This window comes from Dermacentor silvarum, chromosome 6 (assembly GCF_013339745.2).
Source record: "Dermacentor silvarum isolate Dsil-2018 chromosome 6, BIME_Dsil_1.4, whole genome shotgun sequence".
Lineage (NCBI taxonomy): Eukaryota > Metazoa > Arthropoda > Arachnida > Ixodida > Ixodidae > Dermacentor > Dermacentor silvarum.
This window is the reverse complement of record NC_051159.1, coordinates 176346742-176371410: the sequence shown is the minus strand read 5'-3', so window position 1 is coordinate 176371410 and position 24669 is coordinate 176346742. Positions and strand designations below refer to the sequence as shown.

Sequence of the window (24669 nt, the reverse complement as noted above, 5' to 3'; positions counted from 1 at the left end):
TTAGCCCAAGGTCTTAAGATGACTCTGTAACCCTTGACAACTTCATATAAAGGTGTGGCAGTCCGGTGACGTTCAGCATAGCTCAGGTGGCCGAGGCTGTCTGTTGCACTCTGGACGACATATGCATGCCCCGATTAAGAAAGGACATTGCAGCAGTGGGAACTCGGATGTAGAAGATGTCGGCTTACTCGTCGCGACTTGTAAACACGCGGTGTCTCCTGCTCGAACGTTCGGTGGACTGAGTAGTTGAGGCGGCGTTTTTAGATTAAGTTGAGGCGACGCCTCTTTTGGTTCGGTATGCCGGGAAAGTGCCCGTGTCCGTTTCTTCGTTGTGCGCAGCGTTGTCGCAGGAATCCTTGGGGTGGGAGTAGCCCTGATAGGTGGCGCTGAAGGCGTACTCGGCGACGTTTATTTCTTGCAAAACGTCGTATTCGTTGAGTTTGCTTTGGGTTTAGTTGGCTTGCGCACTGACGTTTTCCGTGTTGCGACTGTGCTTTCGGCGACGCTCTCCGTCGTCGTCTGTGTCGAAGTCGTCGTCCAGGCAGTCGAGGTTGATCTTGGAGTAACTGATTTCGATCTTTCAGATGTGGCTGCGACAGATCATGATGTAGCACCGATTCGGGAATAAGCCTGATATATGTTTGGCAAATTCGTGTCACCAGCGGCTGGTAACTGACACACTCCTTGCTTTCGTGTCGCTTGTCTGATGGCGAGGTCAATCTGTGAAGTTATTCAGAAGCCACTCCTAAGGCTGCCATCCATGTACCGTCGTTCTGAGAGGACACTTCTGTTATTTGGCAATATGTGACATCTGGTGCCCTCGATGCTTCTGCAATGTCAGCAGTTTGTTGGGGCCTAGTGCGCGGAAGAGCTTGAAATATGCAAAGCAGAAGCTTTTCATCTGCTGCTGTTGAAGGTAAATTCTCTTCGTCGCAAAATGAACATGATATGGAGTTGGTGGTTTTATTGTGGTGTTCTAGCGGAAAGTAAGTTGGCTTATTCTGACTCGTTCTGTTGATTGCGTTCATGTAGCCTGAAATCCCAGCTGGTCGATTATTGGACGACGCCGCAGTGGCTGCACCACGTTATTCCTTTGATAGGTCTGTTTCTATAAAAGTCGAGGTTTCATTTGTGAACGAAGCAATTCTGTGAAGCACGGGCGGCCGAATCAGCTTAATAGAAAAGTCGCGTGACTTGAAACCAGGTGGAGGGCCGTACGTACAAGACGCAGTGAAGGCATCCGATGCATTAGCGATGGCAGGAGTTCGATAGCGTGATGAAGGCGCACATATTGGCGATTCCTGCACAGAAGTGAAGCCTGATGGAAGGTTTGGTTTTGAAGGAAAATGACTTGGACATCGCTCAGCGAACGGAGAATTTACTTTGTCCATTGTGCGTGGTGAAATCATAGTGGGCGTGCGATTCCGTGTCGTCTTTTCGGGAGGATCACTACATGAGAAAGTCGTCGACGATCTAGTTATACGTGGCTTTGGTTGGTGCTGATGGTGATTGCTACGTGAATATTGTTGGTGACTGCGGCGAGTTCCAATATCTCTAGCTGTTGGATAATGAGGAGGTCGGCAATGTATACCTTAAATAGACTGATCATATCTGCCTTGATGTTCTCCCACGATTCGTTGGTTTCAAAGATGTGCGTGAGGTAGAAGCGAAATGCCTCACCGGTGACATAATCATTGAAGTTGGTGACACCCGTGATGCAGCGGATGCGTGGAGCTCGAATAGGCGGAACCAATCTTCCACGGGCTCATCATCTACAGGTCCGGTGTACTTGGGTAGGTACAAGGCTGACAGTGGTGTGGTCATGGTGCTGGTTGTTGTCGGTGGGGGAGCTGTGGGCTCGGGGTTCACAGCGTGGCGTGGAAGACTTCCATGTTGATGTGCGGCTGATGAAGTGGCCAGCAGGTCTCCATCCTGTCGACTTGTGTGACGCGAGCAGGAGGTTGCGGACAGAGACAAACGTGGTCGCCCGAACACTAGCTTTTTTTTTTTTCGTGCATAATCGGAGCCAATGCACAAAATGGGCAAATTATACTATTTACGAAAATTTAATTAAAAATTATTTACAAATTTACGTGAACGTAATTAAGGTCAAAACAAGGCAACACTGGCAGAAAAAAAAGGTGAAAACGAGAAATATAGATTAGAGGACAAGGACTGATATTTGTTTACATTTAATTTCACCTCAAAGAGATTTCATATTCTGATAAACGGAGAGAATATTGAATACGCTATACCACACTCTTCGAATGCTTATATGTCAACGTATAGAGACGGAGCTGCGTAATGAATGTCCCGTGTCCCGTGGTATGAGGGTCGCAGTTGAGCCGTCACTGCGATAGCTATCGTGAAGGGTTTAATCGACAAGGCTCCCATCGACAATGTGACTGAACCGCCTTCATCTCTGCATTGTTTCGTTTATATATTATTTTTTTCGGGCAGTAAACCGACGACTTGCTTCGAATAAAAATGACCAGTTGCTTTGCCTGCACCAAGACGACGGTCAAGAGCGGGCAGTTCACAGGAGAGTTGAGCCATGAACGGGACATTCACTGGAGTCCTTCGGGCCTGCTTAACGGAGGTAAGTGTTATTAACGCGGCGAGAGTAGCAATACTTTACTGAAACAAAATTTTAATATGACGAATCTGTTTTGCGGAAATCCGCAAGATGAAGAAAGTTTCATGAAAGGCAGAAAATTCTTGGAAAGGCGTAGGTTCTCCGGGTTTGATCCTCGGACGAGAAAATTTTTTTTCAACTGCGAAGCTTTCTTCTAAATAACATGTATGTTTTTTTTTTCGTGTTTTTAAATGAACCATGACCATCTTAACCAGGCGGTCGTGGTTCGCAATGTTACGGCGCAAAAATTGTGCTTAATGAATATTACAAAATTGAATACTCTTCGAAAAGAACAGTCTTCAAATCTGCGGCATGAACTGAGTAATTGAAGTGTTAATCGGTGAACTTTTGGTTTGCCTGATCGCCAATAATTTACTTAGTGGTGGCTTAGTGGACATGGCCTTGTGCAGAGAGCACGAGGTCACAAGTTCAGATGAATGCGGGCGGGATTCAGGAACTTAATTCAGCGTGATGATATGAATAAAACGTCATTAAAAATGGTGCTCGATATTTATCCATATCCCAACTGTACAAATTTAAGAGTTGGACTCCCGTATTCAGAAATGCATCTGAAGTTGACGCCCATGCTTGACTTGATTTAAATGACGCCTGTCGTGAATGCGCCGGTGGAAACGCAATGAGCGTCTTGTGCACGTTTATACCAGGCGTCATATAAATCAAGTCGAGCATGGGCTTCAACTTCAGATGCATTTCTGAATACGGGGGGTAGTGTAGCTTTAGGTCGTAAATTGTAGATGTTATTGTACAGTTTGTCGCGCAATGTTGTCTCTGCCTGTCCATGTAACCCAGCTTCAAAGCCGGGATAAGACATTCTGTAGGATGTGGAACCGCGAGTGTTACAAGCTGTGTAATCGCCCCGGCTCAGATGCGGCCTCTCATTGGATACCGCCGTGACCCCGATGGAACAGTTGTCGCCACTGGGCTTGGCGGATACGTCTATAACTTGATTGTGGAGTCCCTGATGATCAAGTGAGTTGGTATGCATGCGCTCAAGGCGCATTCGAAAGCGTGTCTCGAAGTAGAAAGTGTAGGAAGCGTTTTCAACGCACGAAGTGAACCTGGGTTGTCCCTCGATGAAGCTGCACAGGGCCTAATTTCCAAGCAAGGCGTAAAACCACATAACGCACGCGCGCACACACGCACAGGCCCGAACACAAACACACGCACGCACGCACAAAAGTACAAACACAAAGAGACAGGGAGCTTGCTCATCTTTTTCTGTGCTCAAATGGCAGTTAATATACCGACGGCGTAAATATTGATAAGTGCTATGGCAGTAAGTTTTATACTTGCTTCCATGACGAAATTGATTTACTTAAGGAGTAATTTACGGTCAAAACTACTTGGGACACCGTGCAGGTAGACATCGGACGAGTTTTGGCCACCCCAACAAGTTCTCCATGTACACTTTAAGTACACTAACGTTTTCCTTTTAACAGAGAAGCTGTTTAAGCCAGCCGTATTTTGTGGTGCGTAGCTGTGGTAGCCATGGAAACCTGGAGAAGGAGGAGACCGCGTACATGAGTACGCGGTCTTTTCAAGCATGATATCTCCTCCATATTTGATTCAATCGACTGTTATTCCATCTTCTCCAGCATATTTCCCCTTGGTCATGTCTTTCAAGGCCCTTCTAACTTCATCGCTAGTTATAGAAGGAGCTTCTGTATCCGGTTTATCACTATTTCGAATGGAAGTAGCTTGGCTATTTTGGGAACTGTACAGGTGAGTGTAGAATTCTTCCGCTGCTTTTACTATGTCATCTAAATGGCTGATGATATTACCATGCTTATCTTTCAGTGCATACATCTTGCCTTGTCCTATGCCAAGCTTTCTTCTTACTGATTTCATGCTGTGTCAATATTTTACGGCTTCCTCAATCCACGTTATAATTTCGAATACACCTTACTTTCTTCTTGTTGATCAGTTTTGACAGTTCCGCGAATTCTATCTGATCTCTCGAGTTTGCCACTTTTATGTTTTGTCGTTTCGTTATTAGGTCCTTTGTTACTTGGGAGAGTTTACCTACAGGTTGTCTTGGTGCCTTACCTCCCACTTCAATTGCTGCTTCTGAGATCAGCCTAGTTACGGTTTCACTCATTACATCTATGTTGTCTTCATCTTCCTGTTCTAAAGCTGCATATTTGTTTGCGAGCACCAGCCTGAATTGGTTTGCTTTTACCCTTACTGCGTCTAGGTTGGCCTGTTTCTTCCTGACTAATTTTACTCTTTCTCTCCTCAAATTGAGAGAAATCCTAGACCTCACTAACCTATGGTCACTGCACTTTACCCTACCTAACACTTCTACATCCTGCACTATGCTGGGATCGGCAGAGAGTATGAAATCTATTTCATTTCTTGTTTCTTCATTAGGGCTTTTCCAGGTCCACTTCCTGTTTTTATGCTTCCTGAAGAAGGTACTCATTATTCGGAGCCTATATATTCCTTTCCGCGAATTCTACCGACATTCTACGTTGCCAGGTTCAGTTTTCAGTGGCGGCCTGTCCGGACTCGGATATTCTTTGCACCCTCTGCCGCGTCGCAAGTCTGGCCGCCGCCTTGGTCAGGTGCTCCGCGGCCGCTGGGGACTGAGGGCCATGGGTTAACTGCAGGAGTCATGAGGGAGGTATAGTGGTCGAATACTGCACCAGGGAGGCCAGTTCCGATTCTGATGAGGAACTGACTTTGTTGAAGCTTAGTGAGCCTTCGTAATTTGGTTGCACCTATGGCTACTAAGAATTCGACACCGCGACACTAAGGGCATTTTGTAACTACCACGCTAAATGTCAAGACAAAAAAAAAAAAGAAGGGTTCAGTCATATCGTCCATGCTGTTCAATCTAATAATGATAGGACTCCCGCAGCGGCTCAACTCTGTACAGGAATACATCACTGCTTATATGCAGATGATATCATCATCTGGGTGTCAGAAGGTAGCGACAGAGAGATAGAGCAGAGACTCTAGGAGGCCGTCGACACGATCGAGGAGTATCTCGAAGGTACTGGCCTCGAGTGCTTGCCGGATAAAGCCGAACTCCTCCTCTATCGACCCACGCTCAAAGGCAGACCACCCAAAAGTTACAACCGGAACCGAGCCTACGAAGAAATCCAAAGTTGCACTAAAAACGGCAGTACTATCCCCATAGTGGAACAGATCAGAATCCTAGGACTCATCATCGAATCCAAGGGCACTAACGGAGAAACCGTCAAGAGGCTAGTAACTAAAGTTACCAACGCAATAAGGCTAATCAAGAGAGTCACAAACAAACACCAGGGAATGAAAGAAGCTAACGTCGTCAGACTTATATATTCCTTCGCCATAAGTCACATTATATACGTGGCGGCATACCTAAATTGGTATTCAGCCGAAAAAGCTAAGCTCAACGCACTCATACGAAAGGCGTACAAGCAAGCTCTCGGCCTTCCAGATAGCACCAGCACCGAGCGACTACTTCAACTGGGTGTACACAACACGTTAGAGGAGCTGATAGAGGCTCAACTGATTGCTCAGTTGGAGAGACTAGCCGGTTCGCGCACGGGCAGGAATATCCTCAGCAAATTAGGGATAAGCTATCACAATCAACAAGGATGTTAAGTGTCGGTTCCCAAGGTAATCAGGGAAAAGATCCAGGTCCCCATTCTGCCCAAAAACATGCACCCCGAACTTGATCAGGGAAGGAGGGAAAGCAGCGCTAAAGCTCTACTCAAGGCATACGGTAGAGACAATGAGGCATTGTTCGTCGACGCAGCGGAGTACCCGATTCACAAATCCTACGTCGCAGTAGTAATAAACTCCGACCACGAGTGCATAAGCGCGTACTCGATACGCTCTAATGACAGTGAAATTGCAGAAGTAGCTATCGCTCAGGCCTTAATTTCCCCCAAATGTAGATACATCATCAGCGACTCGCATTCGGCCATCAGAAACTATGCGCGAGGAAGAATATCGCGAGAGGCCGCTAACATACTCCACGCGAAAGCCCAGTTCATATCGTCAGAGGAATTCGAAGACAGATACATCATTTGGTTCCCAGCCCACACCTCCTGTGAGTCCCCCGCTCCCAACCTCAACGAGGAAGCCCACCGCATCGCGCGAAGTCTCATTTACCGCGCTCGCGAAGAAGCTTCCCCCGAAGGAACGGGAGGGGATGCCTGGAAGGAGAGGGACAGAATGTTCAGATTCTGCGACATCACCCGCTTCTACAAAAAGTCGAGGTGCATATTCCCACCTCCTAGCTCCAAATTAGACAGATCTCAGGAGGTTGACTGGAGGCGACTTCAAACTAGAACCTTTCCCAATCCGGTGCACCTACATCGCATCTACCCCGAACTATATCCAGATGATTTGTGCGAATTATGTAGGATAGAACACTCCACCCCAGAACACATTCTATGGGATTGCGCATGTGTTCATAATATTCATAAATTGTCGTAGCTTCACCCGAAAGGCGAAGCATCAATTGCGATAGCAAATTAGTAGAGAGCTATACGGAGTAAGGATAGTAGTTTTATCAGCTGTATAAACTTGGACATGCAGCAGCACCAGCACCGCGCGCGTACGCACCGAACGCGCGCGGCGTTGGTGATTGTTGCCGGTGCCTGTGGGGGCGGCTCGGAGGTTTTTGACGAGATCAGAATGGAACACTCGTCGATCAGCGTCGGAAATCTTACCCACCTTCTCGCCTCGTAACGTTTTTACATAAATACGCATTTGGTGCCGCAGCTACACGTCGCCTCCCCTCCCTCCCTCCCGTCCCCCCACGCCTTTCGCGCGACGGAAGAAGCCGCGTTTGCTCTCTATATATGGTGATTGTAAAGGAGGAAAAATACGCTTAATTCTGCAGCCCTTCGGGGAGCACGGCGCAGAACGCGTGTTTGCTCTCCGACGTGCGTTCGCTCCCCGTGAAAGCGCGTGTCCCTCGCGCCCTTTCACTTGCACATACATAGGGTGCCTCGATGCCAGCGCCGCCGTTGCGCTAGCATCGAGGCACCCTACACATACAGCGTCCGGAGCGCGGCGACGATTTTATCGCCGTTGACGTCATACGGAACCTCACGGTGACGGCGACGGCTACGACGACGCCGACGGCAGAAATCCGCTTTGGAGTGTCCATTTAATTGCTATCGCAATAAAATACAGTCTCCCCAGAACAGCTTGGGGCGCGGTGGAAAGCCGCGCTGATCAGCTCAGATCTGCAAGATCAACTATGGGCCATCCAGCGAGCTCGAGAGGCGGCCAGGAGACATGGTCTCTCTACCGCCCCTAGCGCGGCCTAGGCCCAGGCCTCAATCCGCTGGTCTCAATAAAGTTGGTTCACTGACTCAAAAAATAAGAAGGCCATGGGACAAGCTCTGGACAAGCGCAAGGAGTGCTGACAAGTTACTGAAATGTTAGCTAACGCTGATGAACTCTATATCAAAGGTAAAACGCTCACCAAAAAGTTGACAGTAACTTTAGCATACGCTAAAGAGGATGAAGGCGAAAACCTGCGTGCTCAAGTTACTTTGACATTCTCATTCGAATACGTTGTTTCTTCATATTACTTGTTTTCTCTTGTTCTCTTTTTCGGTCGCCTAGACATCGTCACTGGTTCTGCATGGTTAATGGCACGTTAGAACGGTTGCAGCTTTCTTTTTTTTTTCGTTCGTCTACTTTCTTGTAGCGCAGGCAGAATGAGCGGGACATGGAAATGCACATTAGACAAACACACAGTGCTAACTTTCAGCAACAGATTCATTTCCAGTTCTGCAAGCGTACTGATACGGCCTGTACTCCTCAAAACATCATAAGACGCGTGTACATTGCTCGGCAAATATGAACAAAACCGGGAAAACCGCAAGAAGACACTTTTGTGGCCACGCTGATTATTTAGAGGGGTGTCCGTTCAACGCGAACATATGTAATCGAGCTTATTGATAAAGAAATTGATGGCTTACTGGCGCATGCGTCACCAAATGTGTCTATGTTCGTAGCTACCATAGTAATTTCGAACTTACTTCCATTGATGATAACAGTTACTTTAACGCGTCTGTGGCGTTACTTGAATTTTGGTGCCATAGCACCGGACGGTCGTCAGATTTTTCGACCCACGAGCTATCTAAGCCTTTCGCCTCAATATGTGTCCTGTACAATAAAGAACGTCGCACGGCGTCTACGCAGGCACGTCGTCCAGGTGCCGGAGGAACAGATCTACGCAGGCACTTTCCAAACGGAAGTTGGGCTGGCTGCCTGGGAAGGATCAGCCGCAACGTAAGTGTGCCACCCCCGAGAGCCGAGCACCAAAGGGGTCCAGTTTCCCGACAAATATGAGTTTGTGTTCGTGTAGGCGAACTTTTGACAAAAGTGGTTGGATGTCCGCGAGAGAATGTCAGAATTTCATTCGGCTGCTCAACATTGCGTACAACCTATACGGCATCACTGCATGGATTCATACGTATATAATTTCATTTTAGAGCGCAGCTCTTAGGCGCCCGTTCCTGCGGCGAGAGTCGGCGTCCCTCGTAACTGAGCGAACGAGCACAGCGAGGTATCAAAGAGCGGACGCGGCGCACAGCGGGGGATGAAAGACGGTGATAGCAAAGAGAGCACGAGGAGTAAAGCGAAGGAGGGTGCACTGGAACCGTGAGGCGGAAAGCGGTGGAGGAGGGTATGGCGAAAGGGTGAGAAGCAAAGCGTAGTGCCGCGCAAGACTGGCTCTGCGGCGATGATGGCTACAAGATGGTGCCATAGTAGCGCGCGTCGTCTGTTCACCGATGACACCACCGATACCTTATATACCGCGCACAAAGCGCTGCATGAGCGGAGGTCTGTCTGCGGCGGCTGCTGTGAATCGCGCCCACGCGTCATTCACGCGCTGCCTCTCGCGATCTCCTGATTAGCGAGGCAGTTGCGCCACACTTCGCTCCGTTTGGAACGTGCCGCACGAGACAGATTGTCTGCGCCAGCCAATATATCGCGAAATGGCAACACGTATAGAGCTGCGCTTAAATTTCGCATTAGCAAGTATCGAAATCGTACAGGGTGTCCCAACTATCATGCACCAAGATTTAAAAATATGCAAATGCCACGTAGCTGGACAGAACCAAGGTAGTGTTGTTTGCCGTCGCTTGGAGATACTCAGATTATTTTTGGCATTCCGCCTAATTACATAATTAGTCTTAATTAATTAATCAACTTCTCAACTATTATAATTAGATGAAAAGTGTCAATGTAAAAATTGTAGAGCAACATGAAAAACTCCTGTTGCAGCTTTCTGTTGCTCAATACGTGCTACGTAAACGTGTTTTTTTTTCCGAGCATGAAAAAAGTCACTAATAAAAAAAAGCGGGCAAGCTTGCACTCGGTCGTGCAAAGCTTAGGCACAGCGAAAGTATCAATCCTCAAGTCTTACTGACTGCTACTGCTAGGTATTAATTTGGTTGCTGCTAGGTCTTAACTTGGTTTAACTTAACTACGCATGTAGGGAAGGTATTCTCGAGCGATCATCTTTGGAGGTACCTTCCCTTTCGCGACATTTCGAGTGACTAGCGCTGGACGCGTCAGCGCCTACGAGCGACAGTCTCTCCGCAGCAATTTTAGGGCCAATAAATAAGTTTTCACCACCACCTACGAGCGACAGCGTTCCTGGCATGCCACAAACGCAGGCATTCAGGTAGGTGCCGTGTCTGTGTCGGGCGAAGCGAGCGCGCACGTGCGCCGGCGGTTACTAGGCAACGCGAGGTGACGTCATCGATACTGCTTCAGCGCATGCGCTGCTAGGCAACCAGAGCGGCATCGGCAGCAGCTCTGCGCGTTGCCTCGTTGGTGCTGCTACAATGTCTTTCTCGATCTCACTGTCATTTTCTCTTTCCCTCTGCCGAGCATTGCGCGCGCCGCGCACATGCTCTCCTTCCCTCATGTCAAGGCAACATGTGCATGGTACGGAGAGGAGGCGAGGCACACGCCACTCCGCGAGGTGGTTGCTAGACAACGCAGTGACGTCATAGCTCGGCGAGGTTTTGCGACAGCAGGCGCCACTTTTTACGGTTAGCTAGAACAGATTCGCTGTTATAAAAACATACAGGTCGTTTTGAAGAGTTCGAAGGAACGTGTCCACGTCAACGTTATCACTCTCTACCATATGCCGTTCTTGTACAGGAGGCCGACCTGGCGCTAGGACCAATCCTGCCCACCATCAGCCGGTTCGAGGTCGCTCAGCCGCTGCCGCAGTACTACTTCATTCATCTCACTCTGTGCGGTGGAACCAAGCGCCTCTACAAGACAGACGTGTTCGCCTACGTCACCGCGCTGGATTCACAGGCACGCGCGTTGCGCAACGACAGAGCGCAATCTCTGCTTCTACTATATATGTGAAAAACGCAGGCACCTTTTAACGCGATAGCGTGCAGGGCCCCGTGTCGCAGAAAATCCGGCGTCGGCGTCGGTGTCGGCGTAAGCGCCGGCGTCAGTGGCTGAGAAAATCTTTCTGAACCACCCCGACCACGCAGGCCCTCCACGTGGCGCAGAGGCGTTGGTGAACAAAATTCAATTTCTCAACGTAAAATTCATAGAAAAAAAAGGTAAAGTACGGCTTAGCTATAACCTACAGACATGGTAGCGTCGGATTGTAATATGAATGTACGAGAAAACAAAATTGTGTTACGAGGATACGCAAACCATTCTTCTTCTTTCTGGGGTTTTACGTGCCAAAACCAGTTCTGATTATGAGGCACGCTGTAGCACGTGGAGGGCTCCGGATTAATTTTGACCTCCTGGGTTTCTTTAACATGCACTACAACGCACGCAGACGGGTGTTTTTGCATTTTGCCTCTATCGAAATGCGGCCGCCGCGGCCAGGATTCGATCCCGCGATCTCGCACGTGCTCAGCAGCGCAACGCTGGGCTTGCTTTTCTGGGCTTGCTTTTGCGAAATTACTATTGTGTTTATTTGTAAGTCACTCCTGCATACCGGTGCAGTTAATCATCATTATCAAATATCGTTTCACGCCTGCTTTTAGAATACACTGTCTGCCTTGCTCAGACAAGTGGTCGACCCGCCACGGTAGCTCAGTTAGCTATAAGGCATTGCGCTGCTGAGCACGAGGCCGCGGGATCGAATCCCGGCCGCGGCGGCCGCATTTCGATGGAGGCGAAATGCAGAAACGCCCGTGTGCTTGCATTGTACACGTTAAAGAACCCCAGGTGGTCAAAATTAATCCGGGGCCCTCCACTACGGCGTGCCTCATAATCAGAACTGCTTTTGGCTCTTAAAACCCCAGAAAGAAAAAGACAAGTGGTCTTCGTTCGATCATTCCTTATAGCGCAGTTAAAGTGAAATGCCAGTCAAATTGGACTTGCAGATTACCCCATTGAAACACTGTAATCGGAAAGTATGGCTTATTATCGGACAGAATCGCAGTGGAAGTCCGAACTTTATATTCTGAGCTTATCTGGCTCCAAAAACGTGAAATCATTGCATTATGTCATGGCGTAAACGTCACATATACCGTCGTCTTGCGGTGGGCACTGCGACTTTTTTATTTATTTTATTTTTTGCAGCTTTTTATTCTTTATAGACGTCTCGTATGACTACTAACTCAATAAATATCAGCTCTGTGTCGTATCATTATAGGTGGATAACACTGAATTTAATAGACATCTTGCATAATACTGACAACCCAGTGTGCACATTGGGTTCTCGCCACCATCGTGAAGGGAATAGTGCAGGATAGCACAGGGCGCACGTTTGTTGGTCGCGCGGGCTCTGCTTCAGGTCTCGTGAGAGTCTTGCCGGGCCGTTCTGACATACATAGCGTGTTAGCTGCATGACATGTTCTTGTGAACGCAAGCTTGGTTCCGCGCTGGCATGTTAAGGCATTGTGGTTAGATGAAGCGTTACACGATGCCGCCACCGGCGTCCGGGATTTTGGGTATAACGCAAACGCGCTTGCGTATAGCGGAATACCCGACACGCTAAAACTGGCTAATTAATGTCACTTGCAGACGCCAGCCAAGGGCAAAGGAGAGAGTGTCTGTGATGACGGTGAAGCTCGCCTCCTGTCCGCATGACGGCGTGACAATTTCAAATTCTCATGTCTGCTCTAATAACAAACCATTTTTTAATGTGGTTTAATGCTCCATCCTTCACAACTTCCAGTGTAAACCCAAAATTTTCAATGGGGCCTGGTGAGGGGCCCTTTAATTAACTAGTTAGAGCGCCTGGATGTTTATTTAATTTGTGATTTTGTTTTTAGACTGCATGCTACTGCATTATCGAAGATTGCCGTCTCCGCAGAGGTGCTCCCTTGTCGGTCGTTTGATAGATGGTTCAAACATATTACATATGCCCTGAGGTCTTTCTCGTGCGCCTTTTGTTCGTCGAAACAGGTTTGGGCGACGCTCATCACGAGCATGCTGTTCCTCGCCATCTTGCTGACGATACCTTTGGCAGGCGGCAGAAGTCGTTTGCGCATATTCACTGACCAGCTCATTAGCCTGATCGGAAACTTGTTCTTCGAAGGTAAGCTACCAAACACAGCGGTGTGTGTCTAGCTGTTCCGCCCGCTCTTTAAAACATGAAAAGCTTTGTGAAATCAGCAGCGCTTCGTTGTTTTACGTTAGAATAACTTGGGAATGCCTTTCGAGGCAGACCCCTATATAAAAACAGACTGCTCAGGAACTTAGCTTTGTGGAAGTATAAGAACAATATGGATGTTAGTATCAGGATGACAAAATTTTTATCACACGTATTCCATAATTTCACAAATTACGTCTCGCTGGTTTTTTTTTTCTTTTGTTTAAACTGGCAAGTGTAGCTGAGCCTCGTAGTATTCCAGAATGGAAGGTTTTTTAGCAGTGCTTATAAAATAAAAAAAAGGTTGATAAAGAGTATGTGATTGTTGCTTGCAACCTAAAACTAGGGGCCTAATTTACAAATATTTTGTTCGTAAGGGCTTTTACGCTTTGGCCGGCTGCCTTCACTAAAATGTATACATGTCCAGCTTCTTATTTGGCTGGAATTTACTCTTATGAATAATTATTGTGTAAGAGGTTTCTGTGAGTACTTTCCTAGTTTCTTAAAGTTTGAGTGGCTCTTGAGCGGTTAAACATTCTAAAAAAAAAGGAAGTGTTATTACCTAATCAAATTTTGCATCTTGCATCACGTGTCTGCAAATGACTGTAAGGGATAGTTAAGCAACAAATTTGTTAAGCCACTCGCGAATCGTGGGTACGTCATGACCATAGGTGACACAGCATCAATCACAAGAGGAGGGGGAGAAGATGTGTAGGACAGGTGATGACGGCTTACCGTTCTCGGATGGACGGCGCGCAATATTTAACAATGAAAAAGTAACTCCTGGCACACCATTTCTTTAACAGCTGACAAAGTTACCGGTCACTCTTGAGACGCTGTGGACACTTAGTATCAAGCGGCTGTGAAGGAAAGGCGCCTTTGAGAGTGGCTTACCCTGCAGCTACACCGGCGCCCCCGGAGGATTCGTACAGTCGCTGGCTGATCTCCTTCTGGTGGATCGTGGTCATGGTGGTCATGACAGGGTTCACGGGTATCATGAAAGCCAGCATGATGGTCAAGGACCAAACGGGACGCATAAACACGCTCCAGGACGTCATGGCGCGGCCTGAAGTCCGACCCCTCGTCATCAGCGGAAGCACATACGAACGACTCTTCAGCGTAAGGCAGCGCGATTAACTTTTCTTTCCGCCCTGCCTCCCCTTCCAAAACTCTGACCCTTAGGTCTCGCCTCGAAGCTCCCAACCTCACCCTGAATTTCCCACCTTGTAACCAATTCGCAAGTTTAATTTCCCAGTGTGTGTATCGTATACTGCCGGTACCGTCGCAATCGCAGTGGCTTCTGTGGCTTTGCACTTGTCTTGTTATCCATTGTGGTTGTCTCCCCGTAATGCGATTATTTTTCTGAGTACTAGTTTCGTACATATTTTTCTATCTGAAGGTAATAGCTCTTTGAAGCAAACTGTATTTATTTTTAATTTGGAAGCATCGCATAGCAGCCTAAGAATAAAGGAGTCCGTAGCTCAGATGCCAATAATTTTCAGGTGATGTTCAGATGTAAATTAAGTCTTCCTGGGTTAAAAACTTTCATCCCGAATAAATTTTCTAGTCTAGGCTCACAAAGTTATTTCATGCCGTTGACATTACAGCTTTTAGACGTCCTTGCGGTTTGTTCATTCATTATTTTAACTTTTCGTGTTTACTGTTGAAGAAATCCAAGCATCATTTTGAAACGATGCTTCTGGTAGCAAAGGTTTTGGTATCGTAGGCTCATCTCCGTGTAAAGCAAACAGTTTTTTTTTTGCCCTTGTTATTTTTCTTGTTTTTGAGCCTAGGAGCAGCCATCTGGCTTCCTATATAAACGTTCGTTAAAGCCAAGTTGTTGTCATAAATTGGATGAATGGTAATGATTCACTTAAATTACCGGGTGCTACTTTCACTACATTCACAGCTCAGCTTGGTCAAAAAGATGCTCTGAGAATATCAAAGCACCTTATCCACGGCGAGTGCTGTGTACAAATATTGGCCACTTATGGCCATGGCGGAAGGAGAAAACTAGAAGGGAGCGTCACGTGAAAAATCTTGAAGCTTGGTCATAAAAAAATGTAAAAGAGAAATAGGCCCTCTTCACTTGATAGACAAACGGTAGCTTCTTGCCGCTTCGGTTTGTTTGCGTCTCCATGCATGCGTCTGCTTCGCTTGTTTCATCTCTCGCCTCGTCCAAGGCGCAAAAACGGCGGGATAAAAATTGGCAAGAAATTGCGCAGGTCCGACTCCTTAGTCGGAACCGTGACAACGCTAAGTTTTCGAGGCGTTTGCGCGGACGTTGCTGCCTGACGCTGACGTCTGACGTTTGCTGTATAGCGCTGCCGTTCTCTCAACCATGGAGGCCTAATCATTCCCAAGCGCCATCGTGCAGATAGGCTCCGGAGAGAGGGATAAAACAAAAACAAGAAAACAAATTCGCTCTTTCTTTTTTTATCAGCCACAGCAGCGTCAGAAACAGCTCTCAAAGGCCGCCAGTGCACTTATTAGATATATCGGCGCTCTTACTGTGACCGGAGACGCCATAACGTGCGCATAATTAAGGAACATGTACCATGTTCCGTGACAGTGGCCCTTTTCTTCTCTCAATATACATTACCGCTTAACAAAGCTGTACAGCGCAGAAGCTTACTTAAAGAAACCGCTCATTATGCAACGCAGCTTGGACCTTCGCCTCGCGCGCACTCTTGTCTCGATCTGAAGCGAATTGAGTTAGGCCTACGCTACCGGCACATAAATAGCTTGGATTTAAATCTGACTTCGGCTAGCTACGTAGCGCACATGGAGGAAAAGGGAAAAAATAGGAGAGGCCCTGACGTAACGTTTTTTGAAGCCGGAAGTGCAGCCATGTTGGCGTGTCATTTGCCTTTGCGCCTCCAATCAGCTCGCCGGAGCAAATAGGGGTCGAGCTTTGAACTTGCATTGTTACGAGCCGCCGGAAGTGTATGCTGCCTACGCGCGTCGTAACGAGGCCCACGAAAGCCGTTTTAGTGAAGCAGACGCGCTCCTATGTTTTTCCGTGGCACGTTGAAGAAGACGACGAAGACCCGCGCGTGACTGCTTGAGTGTATCTCTTGCTGGTTGACACTCACACTCACAGACCCAAAACACAACTTTCAAGCTGACGCCCCACACTCCAAAGTCAGCTTGTCTTGCTAACAAAATGTGCTGCGAGGAAGACATGGGCGGAAAAGTCTTATCTCACTTTTCAGAGGCCGAAAGCAGCAGCGAGAGCTTCAGGAGTGCGGTTGCTATGGCAACGTTAACGTTTGGGGTACCAGTCTCGGTGCTCCTTTGCGAAAAACAGCACACTTGAATTGAATTGATTTCCAACAAGCATGTTTACATACATATTTGAGGCGTATATGAGTAAAAGCCGCTAAAAGGCAGCTTGACAAAGCTCCCATAACTTTCTCCAACACGTCCGTGCTGGCCGGGCCCTTTCCTACGCTTTCCTTCCTCCATGGTATACCGCATAATGGCGATTACGACGTGACTGCGCTGCATGATGCGTTTTTTTTTCCTTGTTTTTTTTTTTCGTGGTGGGGTTGGGGCTTTTCTTGGGGAGAATTATGGCCATGTCCGTAAGTAGGGAGAATTGGTCCAAATTCGGGAGTCTCCCGGACAAATAGGGAGAGTTGGCAGGTATCCATTTATGCAGTGCCCAAGGAACTACTGCACCCGATTGCCTGCTACATAGTAGTACTCGTATGACACTTTGCATGCGTTTAAATGCTGGTCAGTCACTACTGGCTTCAAAGTACTCTACTGAAACGGCCCCTATTCTATCTGGCCGTTGCAGACGTCAACTCGGCCTGACTATCAGCGCCTCTGGAGACAGGTGCAGCGCTGGAAGGCTGTGGCACCGCCCAGCTGGGTCCTGAGCAAACCAGCTTTCGATATGCTTTTGGAGGAGAAAGCCATCTTCTTCTGCGACGACATCCTTCTCTACTGGACCGTCGCGCGCCTCTACCCGAACGGCTTCGAGGGAGAGTTCTACATGGGCACTGACTACTTCCTCAACAACGAGTTCACCATGTTCGTGCGGCGCGCGCTTGACAAGGAGCTGACCAAGAAAATTCACCTGAGGTCAGTACCTCGGACGTATTCCTTTTTACCCGTGGTAGCCGGTATAAATATGTTAACCAAATGTTGTTGTTGTCGTTGTTGGGGTTTTCGTTGTTGCTGTTGTTGTTGTTGCTGCCTCCACACATGACTCGTACCCACAGGGGGATTGGCCACATTCGGTCGTTTGAAAAGTGCATCTAACAAAATACCAAAGGAGGGTAAAGGCAAACATTCAACACGAAGCAATAAGCAACTAAATTCTAACAGAAATTTTGAGAGGGCCTATACATAAATTGAAAAAGAACATTGAAAATAAAGTAAAGTACCCCACGGTCGGTCTTCTAGCTGAAGCGTCTTCCTGACGCTTCAGTTAACTTGTGTATAGTAGTAATCATTGATCCATGGCTTGTGCCTAATTGGCACGCACCAAATGACAATATGTTTGTTGTAGTAAGCACTAAACCCAGCTTACTTATAAGAAATATTAGGAACATCCTACGGAGGGCGAAGAAGCGGTGGCATGAGAGAGAGAGAGAGAGATTCAACTTTTATTGGTGCCAGCAATTCACGAGGGCATGAAAGAAAGAAATGGTCCGTAATTTCTGGTTCATTACAAAAAGAGCAGAGGTTAGTTATAGATAAACCAGATCTATGAAGGTAAAAATTTAGGCGGGGAACTCTACAACGGAAGCTTGACCTCGCATTGTCGTGAAAGGCATTTGCTCGTGTTCCACCGGAAATTTAGATGTCGAAAATCATCTGCGGGAAGAAGGGATAATTCATTACAATTTAGAAATAAAAGTCGTTTAAATCTATCTCCTGTTATAAAAGCGAAATCAGGAAAAATATTTAGGACTGGACCATTTGGTGACGAAGATGCGAGCGAGTCACCTGACTCATTAAAAAAAATTCTACTATGACCGGGGCCCCAGACAAAGCTGACTTCAGACAAATTGTTCGGGGCAAGAGTCGAAAATATACTCAGCAGGTGTGACCGATTAGTAGAAGTTAAATGTGTACAAACCGAAAGCGCATCGGGAACAATTATTACTTTAGATGTCTCTGGACCCAATTTTCTGATGGTCAGAATAATGGCCAGAAATTTTGCAAGAAATGTTGGGTTGTAATCAGCAAGATGGAGAGTAAAAGTGCACTTAAGCTGATTTTATTCATTACAATTTGAAAAGATGCCCTTTCCGGCCTTCTCTAAATATTGTGTGGCGTCCGTAGAACTAACCAAGTGAGACGGAAATTGACTGAGACGATCTTGAAGGAGACCTTAAAGTATGCGCGCTGGAAGAAGTTTTGCGCGTTTTGGAAAACTATAATCAAGAATCAATTTCACATTTAACGAATCAGTTCTTGGAGAAATCAGGCATGGTAGACGAACATGAAGTTTGGTACGAGCGCCTGAACAAGAACAACTTGGGGTTGTAGGTAACGCCGCCAATGTGTTCTGAAAAATGAATCGGGAGAATTGATGAAAACGGATTGCAAACGGGATGGGGATGCATCAATGTCCCAATGGTGCATTTACGTTTCGTCTGTCCATCGATGATGATGACGACGATGGTGTTTACTGGTATCCCCTTTGAAACGGGGTGGCGACAACTAGTCACCTACCCTGCTTAATCTAATCAGGTTTTACTACATCTTGCCTGTCTGGCCTCGATCTTCTTTTTTGTCATCGAAGCGTACTTCTATTGCTATACTGTACCGTTAAGTACGCTTGCAATGACTCCGATTTTATCAGTCTCTTCCCTGCTTCTTTTTTCCACCAATGCTCCTTATTTATCTCGACTGCTCGCAATGCTTCCCGAAAGCTCACGTTCCCTACGGCTCGCAATTTGAGTGACATCTTGGTTACGATGTGTTGAGTCGTTTGTGGGCTTTTGTTACAGCGCTTACATGCCTCATCCTGTTGACCATACTTGCTCCGGTATGTTTTTGTCCTCGCGGGCAGCCAGCTCGCACCTCAAATTGCAAAGCACTGCCCTTTGTGTTATCATTCCCGCTACTGATTTTTTTTTTTGCCATTTTTGTAAATCTCCGTGGTCCTTTTTGTTTCCATACTTTGTATCCAATTTATCGCCTCTGTTTTTCTTACTTTATTTTTGATGACTCCTGTTTGTCTATTTACACATCCAATTAACTTGTACTTGGTTGCCAACTTCCATGACCCCTTTCTCCATTCCGTGTTCACGCTTTCGAAGTACGGATATTTGTGCACTTTAGCCGGCCATTTATTTTCATCCATGTTCCTTAGTATTTCTTCAAACCTCATTTTGCTCTAGCCCCAAAGTTATCTATGTTTCATTATTGCTGCATTACGCTTACCTTTCATCTTCAGATTATCTTGGTGGATGCTTGAGTAGGTATTTCCTTGGTTTATGTATATACCCAGGTATCTGTTTGATCATGGGTATGACTTTCTGGTAAATTGATGCCACTGGACGTTGCACTGGCAAGGTCCAGTCACCTTGCCCTATTGGGACGTAAATGCGCTGATGAGTCAGTTTAATGCGCTGAAATAACCCAGGCTTGAACGCAGCTGACTTGCCTTTTCATATATTATGCATATTTGTTTTTAATGAAGCTCGTCGCTACCATGAAATTAGCACAGTATTTTCATGTGCACTAAATTTTAATGCTATCCTGAATGAAGTGAGAACTCACGTATAAAACTGTCACTGTAAAATGCAAGCATCATGCAAAATCTCTACTGCTGCTAAGTCTTTCACTGAGTTCGAAGTCGTGAATTTACGTTTCGAAGCGTTTCGCCAATTTATTGGCAATTTCGCGGTAAATGCGAGAAAAATGCGTTAGCATTACGTCGCACCTCTTTGAGGTCCCGGATCCATGATTTAAATCGCGTTCACCAAATATTGCAAACTGTTCAGGAGCTCACACTTAAAAGACTGCACGCACTGCACGTGGGCGTAAACACAGCTTTTTGGCAACTGTAACTGCCAGTTACTAGAAGACTTTTAACGCGACAGCCCCGTGTCGCAGAAAATCCGGCGTCGGCGTCGGTGTCGGCGTCGGCGTAAGCATCGGCGTCTGGCGGAAATAATCATACCGAACATCATGTTCCCGTACCACCACGAACAGGCGGGCCCTTCGCGTGGTGCAAGGCGTTAATGAAGAAAAATTGAATTTCTCAAAGTAAAATCGGCCAGAAAAATCGTAAAGTACGAATTAAACATAACCTACAGACGTGATAGCGTCGGATTAATTTGAATATACGAGAAAAGAGTTTGATAAGCAGCCAGAGATCTTTGGATGCTATCGCGTTCCCCTCTTAAAGGCGAAGCTTAAGCGTCCTCCAATTCTGATGGGGTTTTTCTGTACTTTGGTTCTAGGCAACATTGAGGGGAATGTTGAAAACCGAGCTTTCTAAATTTTGATCGGGCCCCATGTCGCAGAAAATACGGTGTCGGTGTCGGCTTCAACGGCGTCCAATAACGCTATCGCGTTCCACTCTTAATTAAAGGCGAATCTTAAGCGTGCTCCAATTTTATTTTTATATATATAATAAAACGAAAAGGGGATGGACGTGTCGGCGTTGCATAGCGTATCATTGTGTTCTTCTGAGACGCGACATGTTCTGAATCTTTCCAATATGTTGCCATTATTTAACATTTTTAGCACCGGCATATCGCGCTTGCGCAGAATGCGTGTATGCGTATTTGTTGCTCTGTCCTTAGAAATTAAAGGGTTGTTATAGTGGTGCTTGTTTGTCCCCTCTCATGTGGCCGCCCTTCTTTTGCGCCGAAATCTTTCAATATGGTCGTTCGGCACTCTACTTTCCAATCACCGATTGTGCGACGTGCATATCCATGCAGGCTCCGTTGGCTGTGGGAGGCCGGACTGCCCCAGGAGTGGAAGCGAAGCGCCATGGAGTCGGTGCGCAAATCAGCAAGCACGCAGGCGACCGACGTGGCAGCCATGAAGCTCACCGACGTGGGAGCAATCTTCTATCTGATGCTCTTCGGACAGGCGTTAGCATGCATTGTCGTCCTGTTCGAAGTGTTTGCCGGCAGGCTGCTGCCGGCCGCATCGCGGGCCCTTGGGCAGCGCTCACGCCAAGGGGAACACACCAGTGGCGGTGGGAATTCGCTGCCCGTCTCGGTGGTCCAAACGGGACAGCGCATGTCGGCCTTAGGCGCGTCTTCTCAGGTTGCCGTAGTTATTGGCGGACGTCAGATGAATTAGAGCCATTACGTGGCCCAACTCCTGCAAGTAGAGCTGTACAATAGTGCGTCCAGCTGCGCTTACTTAAGGAGATTTGGATTTGTCTGTTTCTCAATATTTCTGCACGAGTTACAGATAATTAGACTTACACATCTCACAATTAAGTAGGGCTCTAAAGAAGCTTGCTGCAGTGCCACTGTATGTATACATAAGCATCACATGGGGCGCTGAACTGAAATGGTACTTGTTGGTCGATTTAGTCGGCACTGTTCTCAATAAGGCACCTGAGGATATACTTCAACTGGATAATATCTATTAAGCGATCACAATCCTAAATAAATTATCAGTTGCCGCTCCATTTGTGCACGCTCTTGCTTGCATACGACGTGGTACTTATTTGAGCTGTTTCCTTTCTTGCCCAGCTCTGCATCCAGCAATTTATATCGAGCCCATCAATTATGTTTAGCGCCGGCGATTGGAACGTTTTCGTGCGAAGCACTACAACTCTGTTGTTGTCGTTGTTGTTGTTTTACGTTGTTTTCCAAACTCTTTGTTGGACCCATGTCTAAGAAATAAACACGTCGCGTATGCTAACACTCTTCGCCGGAATTTCCGCCTCGCCCCCGTTCCGTTGAAACTACTACTATATAAAACGCTCGTGCGTTCTAAACTCGAGTACGCTTCACCCATATGGGACCCGTGCACTAGCTCGCTAACACAGTCCTTAGAATCAGTTCAAAACCGCTCAGCTAGATTTATCCTCTCTAACTACTATCGCTTATCCAGCGTTTCTCGCATAAAGCAGAAGATTGACCTACCTCTCCTTTCTACTACACGTCGAATTTCCCACTTATGCCTGTTTCATAAAATATACTACACTAATAACGACCTAAAATGACACTTTTTTTTTCGCCTCCAAGCCATTTGTCATCCCGTATTGATCACCGAATGAAGGTTGGGGTGGCTCAGTGTAAAAGCAATGCATACCTCGAAGCCTTCATCCCGAAAACAAGTCAAGAGTGGAATCGCCTTCCCGCCTCCATCGTCACTATCACAGATCATGATGTGTTCAAGTCGGATACTTGTGATCATGTGCTGCCTCATTAGCCATATTTTTCTTTCTCTTTTGCTATTGCCACTCCTCTCTGTAATGCATGTACGGCCTTGAGAGTAAATAAATGCCAGCTTCTGTCACCAGCAAGGCTACGTCTCATAAACCCGCACTCATACCCGAGCTCTAAGTGCCCGGAATGCCCGGCCAGAGGTACGGCCGAACATCTTCTGTGGAGCTGCTCTGCCTTTGACACGATCCGAGAAAGGACACTTCACTCCCTGGGCGGGAACCGACCTGGCACCCTGCAGGAGTGTCTCGACCCGCCATCGCACATCGGGCCCAAGGACTCACTCCAGCTTTGGCGTGCTTTCCTGGACTTTTTCAGGGAAAAGGAAGAGCCTGGCCCCCTCTTCGCAGAGCCGACCTCGGGAAAACTCCACTTCGAGGAAGAGGAGAGCACCGGTCCCCCTCCCCCACCCCCATAGAGCACCTGTTTTCTGCCGCAAGGTTTCACCTAATAAATGCATAAATAAAGACGTTAAAAAATGAAATGAAATGAAATTAAACCATTGGAACGGGCAGCAGCTCAAATGTTGAAAGAAAATCGGGCAGTTTCGACACGTGAGGCGCGCTGTTGCCTGAGCGCGTGTGCTGGCACTGCATGGAGCTTCGTCGTTGTCGTCTTTAAAGCCGACACATCAAAGGCAGCAACTGCAACAAGGAAGAAGAACAAGGTACTGTGTTCTTAACAGGTTTTGAGACGAAGGCTGCACAGTTTTTCTTCCTATGAAGCAGCGTCGCGTCAGTCAAGAAGTATTTGAAACTATCGGCAGAAATCGTTGCAGGTTTTCTTGCCAACGAAGTGACGGAAGGAGCGAGAATCGTACAAGGAACAGTTCTTTACGAGAGACGGAGCGCTGTGCCTGTTCCCGTGAAAGAGGCATCTTCTGAGGAGACAGGTCGTGGATGCGAAGAATGTAAGCATCGGGCGAAATCAACCTCTGTTTCCGTAATTCTTGAAGCCGATAACGGGCCGTTGCTTAAGGAAGGCGCTACTACTACAGACTACCGGCGCCAAGTCAACTGACTCTCAATGCAGAAGGACAACGTGAACAAGCTCTCTCGCTCAGAACAGGCGCTTCCTCCAGGCACGAAATCGATCCGCCAAGGCACGGTGCAGGCCACTGCGGCTTTTGGCAAAAACGATGAGAATGTTCGCCCCGACATGGCTGTCGGCCAGCAACTCGGGAACACTACTCGTGAGCAAACCTCTGGATATCCACAGGCTACTGATCGTTTACAAACTGGCAATACTCTGCAAGCTTCAGCGAACCCACAGGCTCCTACCACATCACAAACGCCTGTCCACCCGCTGCCCGCGAGCCCACCGGAAGCATGCCGCTTCCCGCAAGCTCCGCAATACCAACAAGCGCCTTCTTACCCACTGGTACCAAACAATTCACAAGGTATCGGATACGCGCACGACCCTGGTTACCCGCGACCTGTCGAATATCCGCAAGCACCAATATATCCAGAAATGTATGCCTATCCGCAGGCTACGAGCTACCTTGAGTCTTATAGATACCCGCAGGTGCAAGCCTACCCGCAAGCTGAAAACTATTCAGCAGCTTCCGGCTTTCAACCGACACCTGCTCATGCCCAGACTTCTGGTCAAATATACGCCCAGGGCTTGCCGCCAGCCATGGACCCATCCAGCCACATGTACTATAGCGCCACCAGAAACGACATCCTTCCACAAGCGCCATGGGGCGCAGGCTTCTATTACACCGAGCCACCACCAAACGTCGGCGCTCCTTGGGAGGCTGAACCATCGCACTGGATGCAGGGTAATCGAGAGCAGAGGTACGTACACAGCTGTTCGAAAACATTGCGTCCCAATTCAGACGTACGTCCAATGTGGACCGCGGATGCGACCATCCAGGCAAAAAGTTTGCTACTCGAACACATGTAATCGTTTTTTTAATGGGCTATGTGTTGCGTTGCTATAATCACGAGGACGCGGGTTTGACTACCGTCCACGGTGACCAAATTTCGATGAGGGCGAAATGCAAAAACGCTCGCATATCGTGCATTGTGTGCGCGTAACAGAACCTCAGGTGGTCAAAATTGACCCGTAGTTCCCCT

The 24669-nt window shown here is 47.4% G+C and overlaps 2 protein-coding genes across 2 annotated transcripts; both read left to right on the top strand.

Annotated features, from left to right (window-relative positions):
* Window positions 1-8040: 8040 nt before the first annotated feature.
* On the top strand, window positions 8041-12700 carry LOC125946362 (uncharacterized). Its single transcript, XM_049669196.1, has 4 exons — window positions 8041-8074; window positions 8790-8902; window positions 10790-10951; window positions 12635-12700. The coding sequence occupies exons 1-4, from the start codon at window positions 8041-8043 to the stop codon at window positions 12698-12700; spliced, it is 375 nt and encodes a 124-aa protein (XP_049525153.1).
* Window positions 12701-12926: 226 nt separating this feature from the next.
* On the top strand, window positions 12927-23009 carry LOC119457065 (uncharacterized). Its single transcript, XM_037718891.2, has 5 exons — window positions 12927-13151; window positions 14107-14324; window positions 17011-17297; window positions 21122-21430; window positions 22733-23009. The coding sequence occupies exons 1-5, from the start codon at window positions 13043-13045 to the stop codon at window positions 23007-23009; spliced, it is 1200 nt and encodes a 399-aa protein (XP_037574819.2). The 5' UTR covers window positions 12927-13042.
* The last annotated feature ends 1660 nt before the right edge of the window (window positions 23010-24669 follow it).

What these genes read in the sequence shown, in the direction of transcription:
- LOC125946362 (XM_049669196.1), top strand. Translation starts at nt 8,041, where the DNA reads ATGTTAGCTAACGCTGATGAACTCTATATCAAAG. An exon ending in TGGGAAGGATCAGCCGCAAC is followed by an intron (nt 8,903 to 10,789) that starts GTAAGTGTGCCA and finishes GTTCTTGTACAG; the next exon opens with GAGGCCGACCTGGCGCTAGG. An exon ending in TCACCGCGCTGGATTCACAG is followed by an intron (nt 10,952 to 12,634) that starts GCACGCGCGTTG and finishes TGTCACTTGCAG; the next exon opens with ACGCCAGCCAAGGGCAAAGG.
- LOC119457065 (XM_037718891.2), top strand. Translation starts at nt 13,043, where the DNA reads ATGCTGTTCCTCGCCATCTTGCTGACGATACCTTTGGCAGGCGGCAGA. An exon ending in CATACGAACGACTCTTCAGC is followed by an intron (nt 14,325 to 17,010) that starts GTAAGGCAGCGC and finishes TGGCCGTTGCAG; the next exon opens with ACGTCAACTCGGCCTGACTA. An exon ending in GTCCAAACGGGACAGCGCAT is followed by an intron (nt 21,431 to 22,732) that starts GTCGGCCTTAGG and finishes ATGCCCGGCCAG; the next exon opens with AGGTACGGCCGAACATCTTC.